The sequence below is a fragment of the Balaenoptera acutorostrata genome, chromosome 1 (genome assembly GCF_949987535.1).
Source record: "Balaenoptera acutorostrata chromosome 1, mBalAcu1.1, whole genome shotgun sequence".
NCBI lineage: Eukaryota > Metazoa > Chordata > Mammalia > Artiodactyla > Balaenopteridae > Balaenoptera > Balaenoptera acutorostrata.
The window spans coordinates 38,691,369-38,710,980 of NC_080064.1; the positions used below are offsets into that span (position 1 = coordinate 38,691,369).

At 47.4% G+C, this 19,612-nt stretch overlaps 2 protein-coding genes across 5 annotated transcripts in view; one reads left to right on the forward strand and one right to left on the reverse strand.

The window, feature by feature from the left end:
• The window catches only part of RAD54L (RAD54 like), a 26,553-nt gene extending 26,070 nt beyond the window's left edge, over positions 1 to 483 (forward strand). For all 3 annotated transcript variants that reach the window (XM_007164519.2, XM_057540370.1, XM_057540376.1), the window contains one exon: positions 71 to 483. In XM_007164519.2, the coding sequence (XP_007164581.1) occupies positions 71 to 281 (211 nt within the window). In that variant the 3' untranslated portion in view covers positions 282 to 483. The remainder of the gene's footprint in view (positions 1 to 70) is intronic.
• LRRC41 (leucine rich repeat containing 41) lies at positions 401 to 19,551 on the reverse strand. 2 transcript variants are annotated; one of them, XM_057540361.1, is made up of 10 exons: positions 19,103 to 19,548; positions 15,494 to 15,580; positions 13,862 to 13,932; positions 6,209 to 7,355; positions 3,068 to 3,328; positions 2,370 to 2,534; positions 2,179 to 2,277; positions 1,512 to 1,634; positions 1,212 to 1,287; positions 401 to 1,096 (listed from the first exon to the last, which is right to left on the reverse strand). In XM_057540361.1, exons 1-10 carry the CDS (start codon positions 19,299 to 19,301, stop codon positions 877 to 879), a joined length of 2,448 nt encoding a protein of 815 aa, XP_057396344.1. In that variant the 5' UTR covers positions 19,302 to 19,548; the 3' UTR covers positions 401 to 876. The 2 variants fall into 2 exon arrangements, with proteins under 2 accessions (XP_057396344.1, XP_057396348.1); XM_057540365.1 differs by lacking the exon at positions 3,068 to 3,328 and having other exon boundaries at positions 19,103 to 19,551.
• Positions 19,552 to 19,612: the final 61 nt, after the last annotated feature.

Genomic DNA, 19,612 nt, shown 5'->3' on the forward strand with positions numbered 1-19,612 from the left:
TACCTCTGAACACCCTACACAGCATGGAGATGGGATCTACAGTAACCACAGCTCTGTCCTCTGCCCGCAGGTTGCGCTGCCGCCGCTGTGTCAACAACCACCAGGTCTGGCCACCCCCTGATGGTTCTGACTGCACCTCAGACCTGGCTCAATGGAACCATAGCACTGATAAGCGGGGGCTCAAGGATGAGGTACTCCAGGCTGCCTGGGATGCTGCTTCCACTGCCATCACCTTCGTCTTCCACCAGCATTCCCATGAGGAGCAGCGGGGCCTCCACTGATAACCAGCTGGTCTGGTGTGTAGCTGTTAGAGGAAGGAGTTGGGGAAAGGGGGCTCCCCGCCCCATAGGGCACTGTTGAATTTTGTTCTCTGAGAGAAAAATCATCAAGAAGGGCTGCATGATGTTTGCCCAAAATTTATTTTATAAGAAAAACTTTTTTGGTTAAAAAAAAGAAAGGAATAAAGGTATGAAAGGGACTGAGGCCTGGGAGCAGCATGGTGAGCCCAGTAGAGGAGAGGCCTGGTAGTGGGCACTCCTACACTTCACTAAAGCCTGGGTAACTGCTTGAGGAGGGAAAGCAGGAACCCCGGGGCGGGAAGGGGGTGGGGGCTGTCCTCAGTGATTAATGACCACTGTGACCTCCTGGCCCCGGGTACTGAGTAAGGAGCCCAAAGGCTCTAAACCCAGTTGTGGGAATGCCTTTGCAGGGCCCCATCAAGGCCTCCAAGACCTCAGTGCAAGGGAAAAAGGAAAAAAGAGAAAAAAGGTGACAGAAAGAGAAAGATAGAATTGGTGGTTGGGAGTTCTGGGCAGCCCATGCCTCAGCCCCTGCAAGCTGATGGTACTGAGCATGGGCCTGTGAGGCATGGGCCCATCACATGGTGCTGACATAATCTGCGAAGGCTTGGGATGAGTCCCACGAGTCGCTAACCACATGGCAGGTGGCCCGGAGCCGTCGGATGGCTTCCCTGGCTGTGACTGCATCCTGGTCCAGCCAGTTCTGGAAGAGGCGCAGGTGACCAAAGGCCCCACGGCCCCAGCGCTCCAGCCGCTTGGCAAACTCCAGAAGCCCATCTGGCTTGATGCAGTTGGAACTGGTAGGGGTGAGAAGGATTAGACACCCAGGAGTCAACTAATCCCTGGTCTGTGTCCCTGCAGCTCCATCCCTTGTCGTTGCCCTCCCCTCACCTTCCCCACGCCCACATGTACCTGATATCCAGCTGACACAGAGAGGAGGATGAATCTTCTGAGAATACATCTGCCAGGGCCAGTAGGCCAGCGTTCCCTGGGGAGAAGGGGAGAAATACTCATCACCTCTACCCAAGAACAGGGAACAAGGGTATCCCAACCCAGTTCTGGCTGGGGAGAAGCCCAGACTCCTAAAGCCCCAGCACAACTATATCCCAACCCCCGTCTTCCTAGTGGAGAGGTGTATGCCTTCACCCACTGAGTTTCTAGGTCAAAGGACTGGCTCCTTCCCCCTCTCCCTCCTCAGGGCCCTGCCCCCACCCAGGCGGTTCCCCGGCAGCCGGAGGCCCTTCAGTGTGGAGTTGCCCTTCATAGCAGCAACCATCTCAGGCAGAAATTGGGCCGGGCGCTTCTCAAACAGACGGCAGAAGGAGAAGGTAATCTCTGTCAAGAGAAAGTGGAATAAGTTCTGATGGCAGCATGAGAACTGGTGCTGCCCCTCCGGCCCCAGGGCCTTAGCAAGGGGTATGAACATTTTACATAGAGTCCCAGAAAGAGAAAATAATTTGTCCAAAACCCCAAGCAAGGCTGCAACTAAGTCAGTATTCAAACCAGAGATTGAGCCTACAGGGGAGGCTCTCTGCACAGACGGTTCTCCATACACTTCCTTCTATGCAGGGGTGGGCATTAGCTACAAGTCTATGAGGGGTCGCCTGGCAGCACATTTATCCCTTCCCACCACCATCATTTGTCAGCCACTGGAAGGTAAGAAAAATTTTTAGGTGAGGCACTCTCCAAGTGAGTAATTTCCCATGTTTAGGAAGAGTTGAGTAGGGGACCCTTTAGAAGGAAGGTGATGCAGGTTCTGTGATCATTTTATAGTTGACATAAGGCCAAGAAAAGAACAGTGGCTTGCTCACTCAGTGAGACCGTGGCAGATCTGCAGTGAGGACCCGCGAATGCCCCAGGCTCTGGATGAAGAACTTACCTTGAAGAGTCAGATTCTGTAGCAAAAACAGCACCTCACTCTGACAGTCAGCCAGATTCATGTCGTGGAAGCTCAGCCTCTTCAGAGCTAGGTTGTACTCTGGATCGGGAAAGTTCATGGATCTTAGTGTTCTCAAACAACAATGCAAAGTCCCCTTCTATTCTCCCTTTACCATTCTAACTGGGTCCTACCTTTGAGTGTCTGCAACACAAGCCCAAAATCTTGGGGAGAGGCAAAGGTGGCACTATCCAGGGACAGCTGCTGCAGAGAACCTGAGGCCTTCAGTACAGAGCACAGCAGTGGGGCTGGCTGGGCTCCCCGTGGAAATCCCATCTCCAGCTGTTCCAGGCAGTTTTCTGGATATGGTAGGGAGAGATTACAGCTGGCCATTGCTACTTCCATTGCAGGTCCCATCCTGTCCTTAAAGGATTCACTGAAAAATCATTTATTCATCTACTTGTCCTTGAGTGCCTACTATATGCGAGGCAGTATGCTAATATTCGACTTAGTCCTTGTCCTTAATGGTGCTTTTAATCCAAGAAGACAACTAATCAGACACGAGTAGTGTATGCAGAATGGTGGGATATGAGACATGCAGGAACTAAGGGAACATATAGCATGGGGACCCAATCTAGTCTAACGGTCAGGTCTGTTCTTGGTTCAGACCCCTTTCTGGAGACAGATCTGCCATAGTCACTCCCTACGGGGCTAGTGTTGGTCTGGGATTTATCCAACCCATGGTTATCTTTAAGAACAGGCTCTAAAGGCAACAAATTACAGATAAGCCAGGAATGTGTGGTGACAGGCCTGGATTAGAGATCTTTTTCGTCCGCACACAAATACACCTGCACACTTCTGTGGAGATAGACACACGCGCATAGTACTTCACCTGGTATCTCCTCATCCCCAATTACGTGGCTAGGGGGCCCTGCATTCCCTGGTACTGCAGGGTTGTCCCTCTGGCTAGGGTGGTCGACACGAATAGAGAGGACCCGCAAGAGGGGCAGGGCTCGCACAATGGCACGTGTCAGCTCCAGGATGGGCAGTGGTGAGAACAGGTCACTGAGATGCAGGGCACGGAGGCGGCATCCAGCCTGGCTTGACAGGGCCCGCAGGCTATCTAGCAGGCGGAAGATATTAGAGCCCAGGCCTATGGCAGGAAAGAGATTGGGTCAGTCATGTGGGAGTATCAGTAGGGGTAATATTCAGAGACAACTCCAAATATTTCTGTTGATAACTACCAAATCTGAGCTTTGGATCAGATTATTTTAAATCATTCTCAACTATTCATCCGTTGTCTTGCTTTTTCCTCAGGTAACCAGCTTACTGATGTCTCTTCTACTGGGCCATGCCCTCAAACATCAGTCAGGGCAGAGTCACAAAACAGAAGATAGGATGTGGTGGGACAGCATGTGGCTGCTAGCTGAATGATGGGCCCAGACAGCAGCAGAGATCTCTGGACTTTTCCTATATGTCATGGGGAACATCTGAAAACTAAGCAGGAGAGTGACAGTGATCCAATAGGGAATACTTTTAAATTCATTGGGTGGGAATAGGGCAGAAAACATCCCACAGAAGGGAGTAGGATCCAGAAAGGTTAGGGCAGTTGCTTAATGCCACAGAGCAAATAATTCTTTGGAAGCCACACCTTTATCTCTCCTTGGACTGAGCAGGCTCCTTTTGATTCATTCATTCAACTAAACCTTACCCATGGTAAGCACCTGGTAAGCATGTTTTTTTGCTAGATAGTCATGAGCAGCAGATCTTGTTCCTGCCTATACAGCTTGATAACAAAAGCATATGATGGGAACTGGGGAAGTAGAGTGCTGTGGAAGTAAAAGGATGGGTACTTAACACCCAGTTTAGCTTTCATCAGTAAAGACTCTCTGGCTGAGTCCTAAAGAACATAAAAGAGACAGGCTAAAAGGAGGAAGAGTGACTGGCAGAGTGAATTTGGCATATATCAAGACCTGAAAGAGAAAGAGGGGCAGGTTCCAAGAACAGAAATACTCAATGTGGCTGGTGTGTAAAGTATAAGGGAGGGAAGTGTTGACGATTCAACTATAGAGGTAAGCAGGGTAGGAACATGAATGGCCCTCTAAGTAAAACAGATATACAGTGACAAGAAGCCATTGAATTTTTAGGTGATTGACAGATTTGCACTTTTGAAAATGCTTGGGTTGTGGTGTAAAAAATGAGTTGTATGGTGTGTGTGGAGTCGGGAGGAACTGCTGAAATAATGAATCCAGGTGAGAGGTAATGGTAGTCTGAATTAAGAATGTGGAGATAAATAAATGAATCTGAGAGACTGTACAACCTGGTAACCAAATATATGTGGAGTAAGAGAATCCAGGTTTCTTTTGAGCAACTGAATCATCTGTGATGTCATTGAGAACAGAAGGAAGGTCTGTTTAGAAGGAAGAAGATGCATTCAGGTTGGGGAGTGTGGTTTATGAATCCTGTGATATCTAGTTGTCGGATAAATAGGTCTGGAGTTTAGGAGGAAGGTCTGGAGTTTAGGAGGAAGATCTGGGCTAATGTCATAAAATGGGGGTGTCTTCAGCATAGTTGGTCTTTGAAACCAAGTCCAGGAAGCATGTGTAAAGTGGGTGAGTTTTGAGGCTCTCTGAACATTAAGAGAGAAGTAATATCCAGAAAGGGAGGAGAAAAAAAATCAGAAAATTTTGACGTAGTAGAAATGAGACTATTTCATGAAGAAGACAATACTTAACAGCAGATGATGCCGAGAATTAATTTAAGATGAGGACTGAAAGGTATATATTGGACTTAGCAACAAGGATGACCTTGGTCACCTCAAGGTCCTCAATGCAGTAGATGGGGTGTAAGCAAGGCTGGAGTGGCTGTGAGAGAAGAGGGCACAGATGACTCTTAAGGTTGTCTCTGAAGGGCATGAAAGAATAGGACAGTAGTTAATAAATGGAATAGATGGAGGTGGTGGTGGTAGTTTTTGGTGGATACCTGATTGAGAGAAGAGAGGCAGCATTAAGTGGTTTGTAAGTATGAGTTCTGGAGCCAGGTTACCTGGCTTTGAATTCTAGCTCTACAATTTACTAACTTATCCTGGGCAAGTCACTTGACCTCAGAATTGTAAGGATTAAATTAGTTAAAGAATATTTAAAATATGCCAGATGCATAGTAGGCAGTATATAAAAGCTCTTATTAAGGCATTTGAAAAATGTGCTTTCCTCAGGCGGTAAGAGGGTATGTATCCAGAGCACAGGCAGAAGAGTTAGCCTTAGATAGGGCAGCCATTTCTCCCATTGTAATGGAGGAAGAAAGGAAGAGTGCAGGTGTAGGAGTTTATAGGTTGGTTAACAATAAGTTGAAGGAGTTATGTGTGATGGCGTCTATTTTCTCTGTAAAGTAGGTGGTCATCTGCTGAGAGGAAAAGAAGGGTTTGAAGTGGTAGGGTAGGAATGGAGCTGATATTGCAAACAGGGTTCATATGAGGTTGATGACCATGAATGTATATAGTAGCACCAATCTGCAGTTGTGTGACTTTCTCTAGCAGTGTTCAGCAGCCTGGGCAGATTGCTGGATTTAGCCAGAACTGAAATTTGGCTAGCTGGGCACAACCAGATAGGAAAGAACTGAGGGCTGTTTTGTAGGTTGCTGGTCTGATTTTTTTTTAAAGTGTCCCACACCTTTTTGTATAGCTGCTTTGATATGACTAGTGAGATCCAACCTCAGCCCTGGTTGGCCCTGTATACACTATATTCTCCCACCTGTCCTTGGTTTGCCTACCATATCTAAGGTAGACTCATTGTTCAGATTCTCACTGTCCCTCAGGAACCCCTGCTTCCAACTAGATCAAGCCTGTAGACCTTGTGTTCATCTTCTCGAGCACCGACAGTCTGCGACTATTTCATGTGTGTGCCTTCTGCCTCCCGTGAAGTGGGTAGGGCCACATCTCCAGCTTCCTGATCATACCCCCTATTCCCCTCCACAGGGTTGGGCACACAGCTGGTGCTGCTGGGAGACCCAACCCCTGCCCCTCCAGGGCACTCACCATTATAGGAGAGTGTGAGGCTCTCCAGAGACACCCAGGAGCTCAGCAGGTGGCACAGTGTCAGAGCCGCCTCTGTGGAGAGTGGAACTGTGAAGAGCTCCAAGGTGGAAATGCTGCGGAATCTTTGGGAGGCCTCCAGTGCTGGAAGCCCCAGGCAACTGGGATCTGATCCATCCAATGCTCCACAAGCCACTTCCCCGATCTCCATCTCTTCCCCATCCTCTTTCTCACCCGCCACAATGAAAACAAAGTCATATAGGTCTTCAGATTCAGCACCAGACCCCTGACGGGTGCGAGCACCCTTCTTCCCTGCAGCTCGCTTAAAACGCTTTAGGGGCTTAGGCTGTGGGGCTGAGCTAGCTGGAGCCCGTTTAGATGAGGATGTGGAAGAAGAGGAAGCAGAGGCAGAGGAGGTGGTGGCTGGAGCAGAGGGTGGGCGTTTGGTGCCAGGAGCCTCATGGGAAGTGGCTGGAGGGAGCGGCTCCCTCTTAGGGTCTGTCCCGCCTGCTGTCAGGCTCTCCTGTGTGCTCCGGCGTGTTACCCGAGCGGCAGGTGCGGCTCTGGCCGTCTGCTTGGCTTCACTCTTCCGCCGGGAGGCCATCAGGGCTGCAGCACATCGCTCAGCAGCATCCCGGCGAGGCCGGCGTGAGCCCAGCAGGAGGGACCCTTCATCTCGGGATGGGGCCCGGCCTCGGGAGGCCTCTCCACAGAGGCGGCAGGGTGGGCCACCAGGGCCTGGCTGCCAGAAGCCAGCACTCATGGTGAGGATAAGAATGAAAAGGGCTGACTCAGGTACAGGCCAGGAGTACAGCGACACCTGGCTGACAGCCCCATGGTGAATAAGCTGATGCAACAGCTGCCGAAGTGACTGCTGAGCAGCCACATCAGAGAACAGCAGGTGGCGGAACTTGAGGGTGTGCAGGGAACTGGCCAGGGTCTCCAGAACCCTGCGGTTGGGCTCAGCCACCAGCTCAGTTGCACCCTGCAGCATGTTGCAGATGGTGAGCTGCCGGACATGGCGGGAGCTATGCAGGAGAGGTGAGAAGCGCTGGTCACAAAGACGCCTGTCAGAAGACACATCAATGGTCCCACGTAGAACATGGGAAAAAAAGGCCTCCATAAACTTGGCTCGCCAACAGGTCACGCTCTGAAAGCAGAGAACATTCCAGACAGCTGTGATACTAAGTGCTACCCATGGAACCCAGTTTCCTTCCTTCCAATAGCTAGCTGTTTACTGAGCCAGGTAATGTTCTAAATAATGTATACAAATTCATTTAATCCTCACATCTTTGAGGTATATATTACTATTAGATCCATTTTACAGGTAAGAAAACCAAGGCACAAATGTTATTGCCTATGGTTACACAGTTAAGGGGCAGGATTAGGATCTGAACCCAGGAGGGAATTCCTTGGTGATCCAGTGGTTAGGACTCTGAGCTCTCACTTCTGAGGGCCCAGGTTCAATCCCTGGTCGGGGAACTAAGATCCCACAAGCTGCACGGCGTAGCCAAAAAAAAAAAAAAAGATTTGAACCCAGGAAATTTGGTTCCAGAGACTATTGCTATAGTGCCTCCCAAATGAAACACTCAACCCTGTAAGTTCTTCCACACTTGTTTTTAGAACCTGATCCTAACTTTCCATTCTTAACACTACCACCTTTGTTCAGACCCTTATCACCTAACACCTGGCTACTTCATTAGCTTCCTGATTCCTCTGCTTGTTCCCCTTCCCAAACTTTTGCACAAGTCCACTGGGTTCATCTTTGTATTAAAAAACAAAACTCTCTACATTATTCTCCTTTAAAACCCCTAATGTCTCCCCACTGCTTAGGGGATCAGTGCTGCAGCACATTTGAAGTTCCTCAGCCTGGCAGGGAAAGCTGTCCACAATATAGCCTCTGCCTACCTGAGAAGCTTTATCTGCCACATCTTGCTCATGAATGCTTTGCTCTGGCGAAACTGGTCACCTCACTGACCCAAACGTGCCTTCTTTTTCCTTTCCTATCTCTGCCAGAAATGCTCTCCATTGCCAGATCAAATAGACTTCATGAAAGGACCTACGAACATTTTGCTCTTTGAGGCTGTTCGTCTCATTGACTGTCTGCTCCACTTTCTACCCCTCCCCCTGCCTCTCTTGGAACTCTGATACTGACTACTCAGGTCTTATACGTTGGTAGATATGTCTCATGGTGTTGAGTCTCTGCCTGTATACACATCTCATCCCAACCAGATTAGAAATTCCTGGAGAGGAGGCAGCAAGTCTTAGTTTTCTCCAAGGCAATACTTTGCTTTGATGGGTATGAGATTTCATCAGGCTATTCTGATACATTTAGAAGAACTGAACACAAGTGATTTTTAAGTTTTGATATACATCAGAATTTACTGTGGAGCTTTTTCCCAAAATTCATATGCCATGTACCCAGACTTGGTGATTATGTTACATCTGAGGTAAGGTCCAGGCATCTTTTATTTTTTAAACCTTCCCCGGATGATTCTGATGTATATATCAGAGATTAGGAATTACTGCTACCTACCCCAAAAGGACACATTGAGACAAATACTGATATTTCTCTAAGTCCCCATTCTTTCCTAAGGTGCATAGAAAGTCTGATGACTTTGATAAAAGTGCCACCTCTGCCACTATACTCTGGACCTCTTTAAACCTCTTTCTTCATCTGTAAAATGTGGATAATATCACCTGCTTCACCGGTTTGTTGTGAAGATCAAATGAGACAGTGCAAGTTTAAAGCACCTTGTAAACTGTAAAATACAAAATGTAACTTCTGTTGTTAATGATAATAATTACCCCACATGGGAAATGGGAAATGGGAAATGGGCTGGATGGAGGCAGAGCCTGTTAAGCAAGGTGCTTATTCAGCCTGAAGGTAGTGGGGCCTGAGGTTCCCAAAGGCTAAAAATAAGATACTTCCTCTGGTATCTACCCTGCCTCCGTGCATTCCCTCATACCAGATTGACCCTCAGTTTATATGAGGTTCTTGGCAGGAGGTGGGCCCCTATTCTCAGGCAAAAGTGTCATTCCCTTTGCCCTAGCTATTCCCCAAGACCCTGCTGTGGTAATAATTAGGAACGACTTCATGTTTAAGCTAACTGCATAGCAGCAACCAGTGAGAAAGGCCCCTCCAGCAGCAGTGTGGGGGCCTGAGGGCAGCAGGAAAAAAATACCTGGCAACCAAATCTCTACTCAGCCTTAAGTGGAAGCAAAGAGGCTATTCCTGAATCCTTTAATCCTGCCTCATTCTAGCACTTTTTTCACACATTTGCTGGCCCACACAGCCTTGAAAAATACTTGCAGGTATCCCTAGCAAGGCTTCAACTTCACAAGTGAAATAGATGGTTACCACGAGATCTGGGCCTAAAATATGGACAAAGATGTGAACATGAAACAAGATATTGTGGCTGTTTCCGACTATAAGGCATGTGGAATATGAACTTTAGATAACTAAATACTTGGGTTTTTCAGACATTTTATTGGTTTACAAAGACAATAGGAGAGAATATTTGAAATTGGAACACCCCAGACCTGTGATAACCACAGTGAAAGCAGCATGACATAGTGATTAAGAGCATGCACTCCAGAGGCAGACTGCCTCAACTTGAATCTCAGGTCTGCCATTCGTGAACTGTCACCTTAGGTAAGTCACTTTTCCTCTTTCTGCCTCAGTTTCATCATCTGTACACTGAGGAAGATAACTATACCTACATGACAGAGTTGTTGTGAAAATTAAATGAGTATGTAAAATTAGTTGACGACTATTGCAATGGCTTCTTTCTCATGAATTAATGCATAAGCAGGTATCAATTCACTGTATTTTATTCCATTACCACCTTGTAGAAGACTCTATGCTAAAACTTAAAAGCTGAAAAATACCTGAGAGATCTAGTCCAAGCCACTCATTTTGTGGACTCGTACACTATAGTTCAGACAATGCAAAGTGATTTAAATACTTTCTTTTGGGGGAGAGTAGGGGAAATGAGGCACCACCAAAGAGGTGACATGACATTTGCTTACCAACACAATTAGTCCTTGGCCCATCCACAACGGGCTGGCAGCTCAGGTACTGGTAGGGAAGGAAGAAGTGTGTACAAACTAGGGAGAGCTAAATATTTTCTTGTACTAAACTGTTAGAGCCTGCAAATGCTCATAAACTATATATCGTCCACTGTTTTTCTGATAACAGAAATATTGTTTGTGGAACTATAAGGAAGCAAATCAAAAATCATGTGTAAACCAACTTTTTGGAGTGTATATGTATATGTGATGAGCTATAAGTATTTGTGTTTTTAACACTGAGACAATTCTGAACAGTTTCAAATGCTGGGCTTTTTTTTTAAACATTACATATCACCACATCATTAAACATTTTTACCACCACGTATTTAAATATTTTTAGAATGACTTTATTAATACTTTGAAAATATGGATGTACTATATTTAATAATTTCTATATTATTGAATACTTAAATTGTTTCTAGCTTTTTATATTAAACTTTGCTGTAATGAACATCTGGAAATAAATCTTCATGAGTATCTCAATTTTATATACCATAAGATATATACTTCTTAAAATTTCTAGTTGAAGAATTTGAATATTTTAAAGACTCTTGACAATTATCACCAGATTGCCCACCAAGAAAGTTGTAACATTTCTGCTCCCACCAACAGCATATTAAAATGCAAGTCCTACCCATCCCTGGAATTATCTTTTAAAACAAAACCAAATTAAAACAAGACTTCACTAATTTAAGAGGTATAATTTTACTTTCCCATTTTTTTTTATTATTAATGAGATTGAACATTTTTTACTTTATTGGAGATTTTTGTATATTTTGAAACTTGTCCAAATCTATATTCATTTTATTCTACTGTTCGCCTCTGTCTTATCTTCTGTATCCTTTTATTTTGCAAATATTGTTGCAAACATTCTTTTACGTACCTTTTAAATTGTATTTATAGTGGTTTTTTTTTACATACCTTTTATTTATTTATTTATTTATTTATTTATTTATTTATTTAAAATATCTGTTTCTTTTTTTTTTTTTTTAATGATTATTCTGTGTTTATTTTATTTATTTTATTAATGGCTGTGTTGGGTCTTCGTTTCTGTGCGAGGGCTTTCTCTAGTTGTGGCAAGCGGGGGCCACTCTTCATCACGGTGCGCGGGCCTCTCACTATCGTGGCCTTCTCTTGTTGCGGAGCACAGGCTCCAGACGCGCAGGCTCAGTAACTGTGGCTCATGGGCCCAGCCGCTCCGCGGCATGTGGGATCTTCCCAGACCAGGGCTCGAACCCGTGTCCCCTGCATTGGCAGGCAGATTCTCAACCACTGTGCCACCAGGGAAGCCCTACATACCTTTTAAATTGTATTTATAGTGTTGGCATTTTATGTGGCCAGATGTGTCCATATTTTCTTTTTTGGTTCTGCCTATTTACTAGCACTCTCCACCCTGAGATTAGATAACCAGTCACCTTTATTCTTTTTTAAAATTGTTTTGTGCTTTTACTTTTTACAATGTAATCTTTAATCTATATAGAAATTGAGTATACTGTAAAGTGAGGCACTAACTTAATTTTTCCAAATGGTTAACCAGTTACTAGAGAATCATTGACTGAATAATCCTTCATTTCCCCATTGCTTTTTCTCCAGAATATCTATTTTATTCTGCAGATCTCTTAATAAACATATACACTAGTACTACACAGTTTGAAATACTATTGCTCTATGAGCAATCAGGTGCTCTGTCTATCTTGCTCACCACTGTATACCTAGAACCTAGCGTAGTGCCTGGAACTGAATAGTCACTCAATAACTGTTTGAATTATGAATGAAGTGAAGGTTACTGTTATGCAAAAGTGGGAAGTGGAAGCAGACACCGTCTGGAATGGATATGCTCCAAGTCAGGACTTGTGTGTAGGTGACTGTTAGGCCACCAGGCCTGGGGCATCCTATATATTCTGAAATACTCTGAGACAAGGAAACAGATAACAAATAGACATTCCTTCCCAGGAAGCTTGAGATAATGGTGGAAAAAGCTTTCTCAAAGAGAAAGATATTACAGTCTCCATCACCTGCTAGTCAACCATGCTACTTGGGAGACACTGTGACAAAGTGAATCTCATGTTTCTTTAAAGGTTGCAGGAAGCTGTTGCCGTTTCTCAACATTCTTGTGTCCACTTCTCTTCCTCATGAGGCCTAACTCCTGTACATAATGCCTGATAATTTCATTGGGCCTCAATGTCATTATGCTGAGCTCCAGGGGTTGCATCTAGATCTGGAAGTGGAAATGGAGCTGAATGTTACTGAACCCAGTATATCCCCACAAAATAAATCTCCAATTTCTGATAAGAGCTTGTTCTCTTGTCATTTGGCCTCATTCACTATATAAAACCCAGTTCAAATACTACTTCCTAGGAAAGACTTTCTTACTCCCTTTTCCTTCAACCTCCTTGCTACACTCGATCATACCACTTGCCCTACCATACATGATGTATTTGTTTGCAGATTTCCCCACTAAACTGATAGTTCCTCAAGATTAGGGATTGTGTCTATACCTTTAATATTCAGCATAAGACGTGGTATGTGGTAAGTTTGAGTAAATGTTTATTGAACTCAATCTGTCCTGTCATGTCACCTAATTATGGAGCAGCAAAAGGAATTCTGTTTAAATGAGAGCTCCAGTGAGTTATATATGAACCAATGAATAATAGAATCTTATTATTCTAAGGGCTAAGAGGACCCCTAAAAGTCATCTTGTCCAATATCTCCAACAATGCCGAACTTCTTCTATTGATGCATTACCCTTGTGTCAGGTGGTTATCCAGACTCTATTAAACACTTAGTGATGGGAAGCTTATTACCTCTGGAATTAGCTTGTTTCATCACCAATAACCTTAGAGTTTAAAAATTCTACAGTTTAGCAAAAATTTATCCTCCTTTAGCTTCCACCCAGAACAAGTCTGTTAATCCCTCTTTCAAATATTTCAAGACAGTTCATGTTCCCCCAGTCTTCTCTTTTTCAGGAAAAACATCTCCAGTCTTCCAAATGTGACTCACATGATGTGGCTTTGACTTCTTTCTCCATACTCCAGGGATAGCCTGACCACTGAAGAGTCAAGCAGGTCTATCATCCCCCTTGTCTTTCAGTCTACATTATAGTTACATTAGTTCACACAGCTCAGGATACAGTCATTATATGAGTGGCTTCAGCACAATGTAGACTAAACCCTCTTAATCTTTTTTATACTAGCTGCTGCTAAGCCAGACCCCTCCACCCACTACCCTGATGTCATGCAATTAGAATTTTTAGACTCAAGTGGAGAGTTGGTTTATTCTGCTAAATTTCATCTTGTTAGGTTTGACCATTGCTCCAGCCCTGTCAAGACCTGAATCCAGGTTCTGCCATCCATTGTGATCACTACCTTTCCCTGTTTTGTGTCACCTGCAAACATGGTGAACAAGCAAGTCAGTGACAAATGTCAAATGAAAAGAACTTTGTGACAAGCCATCAGAGACCTCTTCCCAAATTCATTCCATGCCTGCCCCTGCACTTTACCAGTACCCAGCTTGTGTTTGTGTGCTATTCCTGCTTTCACTGTGCAAAGTCAGGCCAGAGTTCTACCTGGTGCCTTAACTTACTTCCAAACTGGAAGGCCTTGTCTTCATCAGCTCATCCCATAGTCGGCGCCAAATGGCCTGAGTGGAGAGGCCTGTAGAGAGAAATATCACATTTACTTGGCTGCCCCTTGGTCTCCATGAGTGAAGTACATCAGCCTTTTAATGTCCTTTTCTAGGTTCACAGGAGCAACACGGCAGAGTGGTAAAGAGCACTGGCTCTAACGACAGACTGCCTGGCTTTAAATATCAGCAAACCATAGTCTAGCAGTGTAACCCTGGGCAAGTTACTTAATTTTTCTGTACCTCAGTTTCCTTATCTATAAAATGTAGTTAATAATAGCAATTTCACAGAGTTGTTGAAAATATTAAATGAGTTTCTCCAGGTAAAGTGCCTAAGACAGTGCTTGGAACAGGGTTAGTTAGATGAATGTTAGCTGTTAACAGATGTGTCCAATGAGGGGTTTGGGAGGCAGCTTGAAAAATTAGAAAAACTAAGATTCAAAAGATCTGGGTTCGGAACTTCCCTGGTGCTCCAGTGGTAAAGAATCCTCCTTACAATGCAAGGGACCCAGGTTCGATCCCTGTTCAGGGAACTAAGTTCCCACATGCCGTGGGGCAACTAAGCCCACATGCCACAACTACTGAGCTCGCGCACCTCAACTAGAGGGCCCGCATGCTGCAAACTACAGAGCCCACGTGCTCTGGAACCTGCACGCCACAACTATGGAGCCCATGCGCCCTGGAGCCTGCATGCCACAACTAGAGAAGAGAAAACCCACATGCCACAACTAGAGAGAAGCCCGGGCACCACAATGAAAGATTCTGCATCCCTCAACGAAGATCCGGCATGCTGCAACTAAGACTCAATGCAGCCAAAAATAAATAAAATAAATAAAAAATGAATTAAAAAAAAAACAAACATTGTAACTGAAGCTTATTTAAAAAAAAAAAGATCTGGGGCTTCCCTGGTGGCGCAGTGGTTAAGAATCCGCCTGCCAATGCAGGGGACACAGGGTTCGAGCCCTGGTCTGGGAAGATCCCACATGGTGCAGAGCAATTAAGCCCATGCGCCACAACTACTGAGTCTACGCTCTAGAGCCCATGAGCCACAACTACTGAGCCTGTGAGCTACAACTACTGAAGCCCATGTGCCTAGAGCCCGTGCTCTGTAACAAGAGAAGCCACTGCAATGAGAAGCCCGCGCACCGCAACTAGAGAAAGCCCATGTGCAGCAACGAAGACCCAATGCAGCCAAAAATAAATAAATTAATTTAAAAAAAATAACTTAAAAAAAAAAGATCTGTGTTCAGGAATTCCCTGGCTGTCCAGTGGTTAGGACTTGGTGTTTTCACTGCCGGGGCCTGGGTTCAATCCCTGGTCGGGGAACTAAGATCCCGCAAAAGATCTGGGTTCTATTTGGCTTTGCTATTAATCGCTGTGTGCCTGTGGTTTCTTTTTTATTAGTATAATAGGGATCACATACTTGTTTTGTGTTTCACAGGACATTGAGAAATCAGATAAGAAAATAGGTGTGAGGGTACTTTTTGAAAAGCATGAAGTTCTATGCAGGTATCAGTTGTAATATTTACCTGAAGAACATCATGGTGCCTTGCTTACAATCAGTGACTGAAAAAAAGACAGAAAAACACTCACCTTTCTTGAGGGCAGTTTCCTCAATCCTCTCCAAGTAATATATATTGAGCAGAGGTAAGATGCTTTGAAGTATTGGGCCTGGGAGGGCTACAAAAACCAAACATAAAATTTACTTTTTTCTCCCAGAGTTGCAAGCATTATTTATCCTACTGGAAAGGAAAACAGAAGGGCAGACTTCTCACTTGACAAGTGGAACTTATAGAAGCTAACCTAAGTTTAATTCAAACTCTGGTCCACTTATCTTCAGCCACTTAGTTGGCAGCTGGAATTTCAGGGGCATGCATGTCTTCAAGGGTGAGATAATCCCACAAAGCAAGCTGATAGGCTCATTTAGGAGCTGGCAGTTCACTTCTGCCCAAGTCTAATGGACCATTCCGCATTTAAAAGGTTCTTTTGAATATGTGTGATTAAAAAAAAAGTCCTTCATAATCTGGGCCCTACTAACTTCTCCAGCTCCCTGCTTTGCCTCCTACACTTCAGCCATACTAAACTACTTCTTTCAGTTACCTAACTCCCTGCTTTCTGCCTGTGCCTTTGTCATGCTGTTCTCTCCACTGGGAATGTTCTTGCCATTTTCAGCATATCAATTACTCATCTTTCACGTATCGCATGCCCTTTATTAAGCCTTTCCTGAATTCCCTTCCCACTCTTCCAAACTGGCCACTTCCATCCTTTGGGCTCCCACTATACCCTGAACTAGCACTTTCCTATGAAGAATAGAAATAATTAGGCTCTATACTCTTAATTCAACATATCTTAAAAACAAAACTTGCTCTTGCTAACTTCCCTAGATCTGAGAGGCATTACAGTATTGTGGCTAAATGGTTTAGTCTCTAGATTGGACAAAACTGGGTGAAATCCTGATTGTACCACTTAATTATGAATTCATGGACAAATTAATGTCTTTGAGCCTCAGTTTCCTCAATTTTAAAATTGAGATAATAATAACTACCTCTTAAGATTATTATTTTTATCCTGTCAAAAGCATCCCTGTCCTGCCAAGAACAAGTCTTAAGATCTTGATACTTGAGAAAATTCTTTCAAAACTTACATTCCAGGATCTCCTTTTATCTTTACTTATGCAATAACTGAGTCTAGATATCCAAGAGCCTAGTACAATTCTTTCTACATAGTAGGTACTCAATGTACCTGCTGAAGAAAAGCATTAATTCCCTATGCTATTATACTAATGTAGTCACTCTACTGCATTCAAGATAAAGTCCAAGTTCCATATCCTGGCATTCAAGGTATAACATACCTATTCTATTCCTCATTATATCCTTTCCTGCTGCCTTCACTCATTTTCCCCTCCTCTCTCTCTACACAAAGAAATGCTAGTGCACTACTTCCAGGAAGGCTTTCCTGGCTGTTAGCCCACACTGAGACCTTCCTCCAAAATAGCATTGCTTAGCAGGCCTCTTACTTGGCCCTTCTAAGAGACCTAGCTTGATTCTGTGTGACTGTCCACCTGGGCTAGGCCCATAGGAGCTCTTCCTCCTCTGTCCATAATGCTCCCCTGTTTAGCCATCCCCTCTCACAGCCACAGGGATTCTCATCCCGTTATTCACAAACTCCTCTGTACCTTTCTCCATTCTTCTTAAGCCAGGCTCTTCCTTGCTTCTTTCCAGCCCACATCTTCAATGCTTCCCCTTCCCAACTTCGGGCCTCCACCCCCAGTCCTCTGCCCTCGTAGCCAAGTTTAGCATTCTGGAAGGTCCAGGCTGACACAGCCAGATCCACTGTACCTTCTTCCACATTCCCCAGGATTCTTCTGAGCCTCCTGCACAGATCCGCTGAGACTTTTCTCCCATTGCCCATGAGTCAGCCTGACCCTACTCTTTTTAGCTGTTGGTCCAGGGCCTCCACAATCCCCTCCCCCTCACTAGGCCTGAGGACTTCTAACAGTTTTCCCCCGGCAGACAAGGCACTTGGGCCTATTCAGGATCGGTCCCCACCACCACCACCATCACCAAGGGCCTTCCTCCATCCCTGGACCTCCTTAACCACTCCACAGCTTTGGGGCTCATTCCTGGAGGCCCAACCCCCCAAACGCCAGAGCCTTTTCTCCACATCGGCCTCCTCACGCGTGTAACCCAAACCCCCCATCCCAGGACATCAAGCCCCCACTCCTGACCTTACACGGGCCTTCCTCCTCGCAAAGACACCACCACCACCATTCCTGAGGCCTACTCTAGACACCCCCCCACCCCGCAGGCCCAGGGCCTCCTCTCCTGCCACCCCCTCCCCCTCCCCGGGCCCTCGGCCTGGCCTGCCATCTCCTCACCCAACTTCAGCCCTGGCCTCCGGGCCCCACCCCCTCACACCAGCAGTCAGTCAGGCCCAAGGCCTCCCTCCGCCCCGTGCGGGCAGGCCTACCCCCAGAGCTCTCACTTTCCTCTCTTTCACTCTCACCGTCGGTGCCCAGGTCGCCCACCCGCGCTTTCCTCCTCAGCTGCCAGACTGCGACCAGCGGTACCCACCCCACGGCCCGGCCTCCTCGTGCCAATCCGCCTGCAGACCTCCCTCCTCCGTTACTCGGCCCACCCCGCCGCCGTACTCCCAGGCCCCCCAGCTGGGCTAGTCGGTTCACCCTCCCAGGCCCTCATCCCAGCGCCCTAGGCCGCCCGCCTCTGCTCCTCAGCCTGGGCGCCCTCAACCCAGGCCGGGCCTGGCGGTCTCGGCCGCTCTCAGGCCCGGGCCTCCTTTCATTCCACTCGGACCCAGGCCTCCTAGCGGCGCCGCACCCCCTCCCAGTTCGGGATGCCCGGGCCGTCGCCCCGCCTGGGGCCTCCGTGGCCCTTCCCGCCTGTCCGTCATTCGCGCCTCCGTCGATTGCTGATCTTCTCCCGGCCTCCCTTCACCCGCTCTCTGGCCCTTCCTCGCCGCTCCGGCCAATCCGAGCGGCCTCCGGCGCTCCGTGCCCTGCCCGTCAGTCCGTCGCTCAGTCAGTTTGGCATCCGAGGCCGTGGCCGTCTGTTCGCTCCCTCCAGCCCCGGGCCGTCAGACAGGCCTCGGCGCCCCAAGCCTTTCGGCCTCGCCGGCAGCCCCATCCCCTCGCTCTCCAGTCCACTGGCTGCCCTCGCCCAGCGGCTTGGCCTCCGGAGTCTCGGCCCCCGCGGTCTGTCAGGCAGACGCCGGAGGCCCCGCGCCGTCAGTCTGGTTAGGTAGCCCCGGGCCTGGCCTCCTGGCCTCCGTCCGGGCCTCGCAACCTCGGCCCCCGCCCCCAAGCAGACGGGCCATCCCTGACCGTCCGTTCGACATCCGAGACTCCGCAGCCCGGCCCTGCCCGAGTGTCACTTCGGTGCCCACAGCCCGGCTAGTCAGTCCTGCCTCTGTCGCCCGGCCCGCTTCGCCCCAGACCGGGCCTCCCGGCCTCGCCCCCCGCGCCCCCCGGCCAGGCCGCGGTGCGGGTCCACCTGCCGGTTTGGTCTCCGCCTTTACTGTACCCAGTCCTGTCACTCACGGAATTCATGCTCCAACCCAACGGTCTGGCTCCCAATGCCCCGGGCTGGGCCTTGCTCCAGGCCTCCCGGCCTCGCCCCCCGCGCCCCCCGGCCGCTGGGCCGTCTCCGCTCGTTGCCAGAGGTAGCCCCTCACCCCGCGACTTACCCCACACCCCGCTTTCCAGAACCCCCATATGGGCGCTCACCGCCCGCCCGCACAGCTCGAACAGGGCGGGGGGAGCGCTGGGGCCCGAGGCCGAGCTCTTCGCTGGCGCCGCCTCCCGGGACGTGGCCTCCATGGTCGTTGCCGCCGCTACCTCACAGAACCAGCAACTCCGGGCGCGCCAGGCCTCGGGCGCCGCCATCTTGGGGAGGTGCGCGAGCCCGAGAGTAGCATTCGCGGGCCACCATCTTGAAAAGGTCAGCAGTTAGGACGGTTCCATCAGCGATGTGGGGAAGACTGGGAATTGCGCTAAAGGAACATCGAATACTTCTGCATACTTTCCAAGTCTCTTAGAAGCCAATATTTCAAGTAAATTCCCAGGGTCAATATGTTTGGGTCTGGCGTGACTAAGGGGATAATTCCTTCGCAAATCCTCCTCTGGTGCAAATACCAGCTACCCCTATTCCCTGCCTCTGAGCAGTAGTACATGCCAATCGGAGCGTGTGTTCGCGA

Coding starts and splice junctions, on each gene's coding strand:
- LRRC41 (XM_057540361.1), bottom strand. CDS start 19,301: ATGGCGGCGCCCGAGGCCTGGCGCGCCCGGAGTTGCTGGTTCTGTGAG. Junction 13,933..15,493: donor GGAAACTGCCCTCAAGAAAG/GTGAGTGTTTTT, acceptor TTCTCTCTACAG/GCCTCTCCACTCAGGCCATT. Junction 2,535..3,067: donor TGGGGATGAGGAGATACCAG/GTGAAGTACTAT, acceptor TACCATATCCAG/AAAACTGCCTGGAACAGCTG.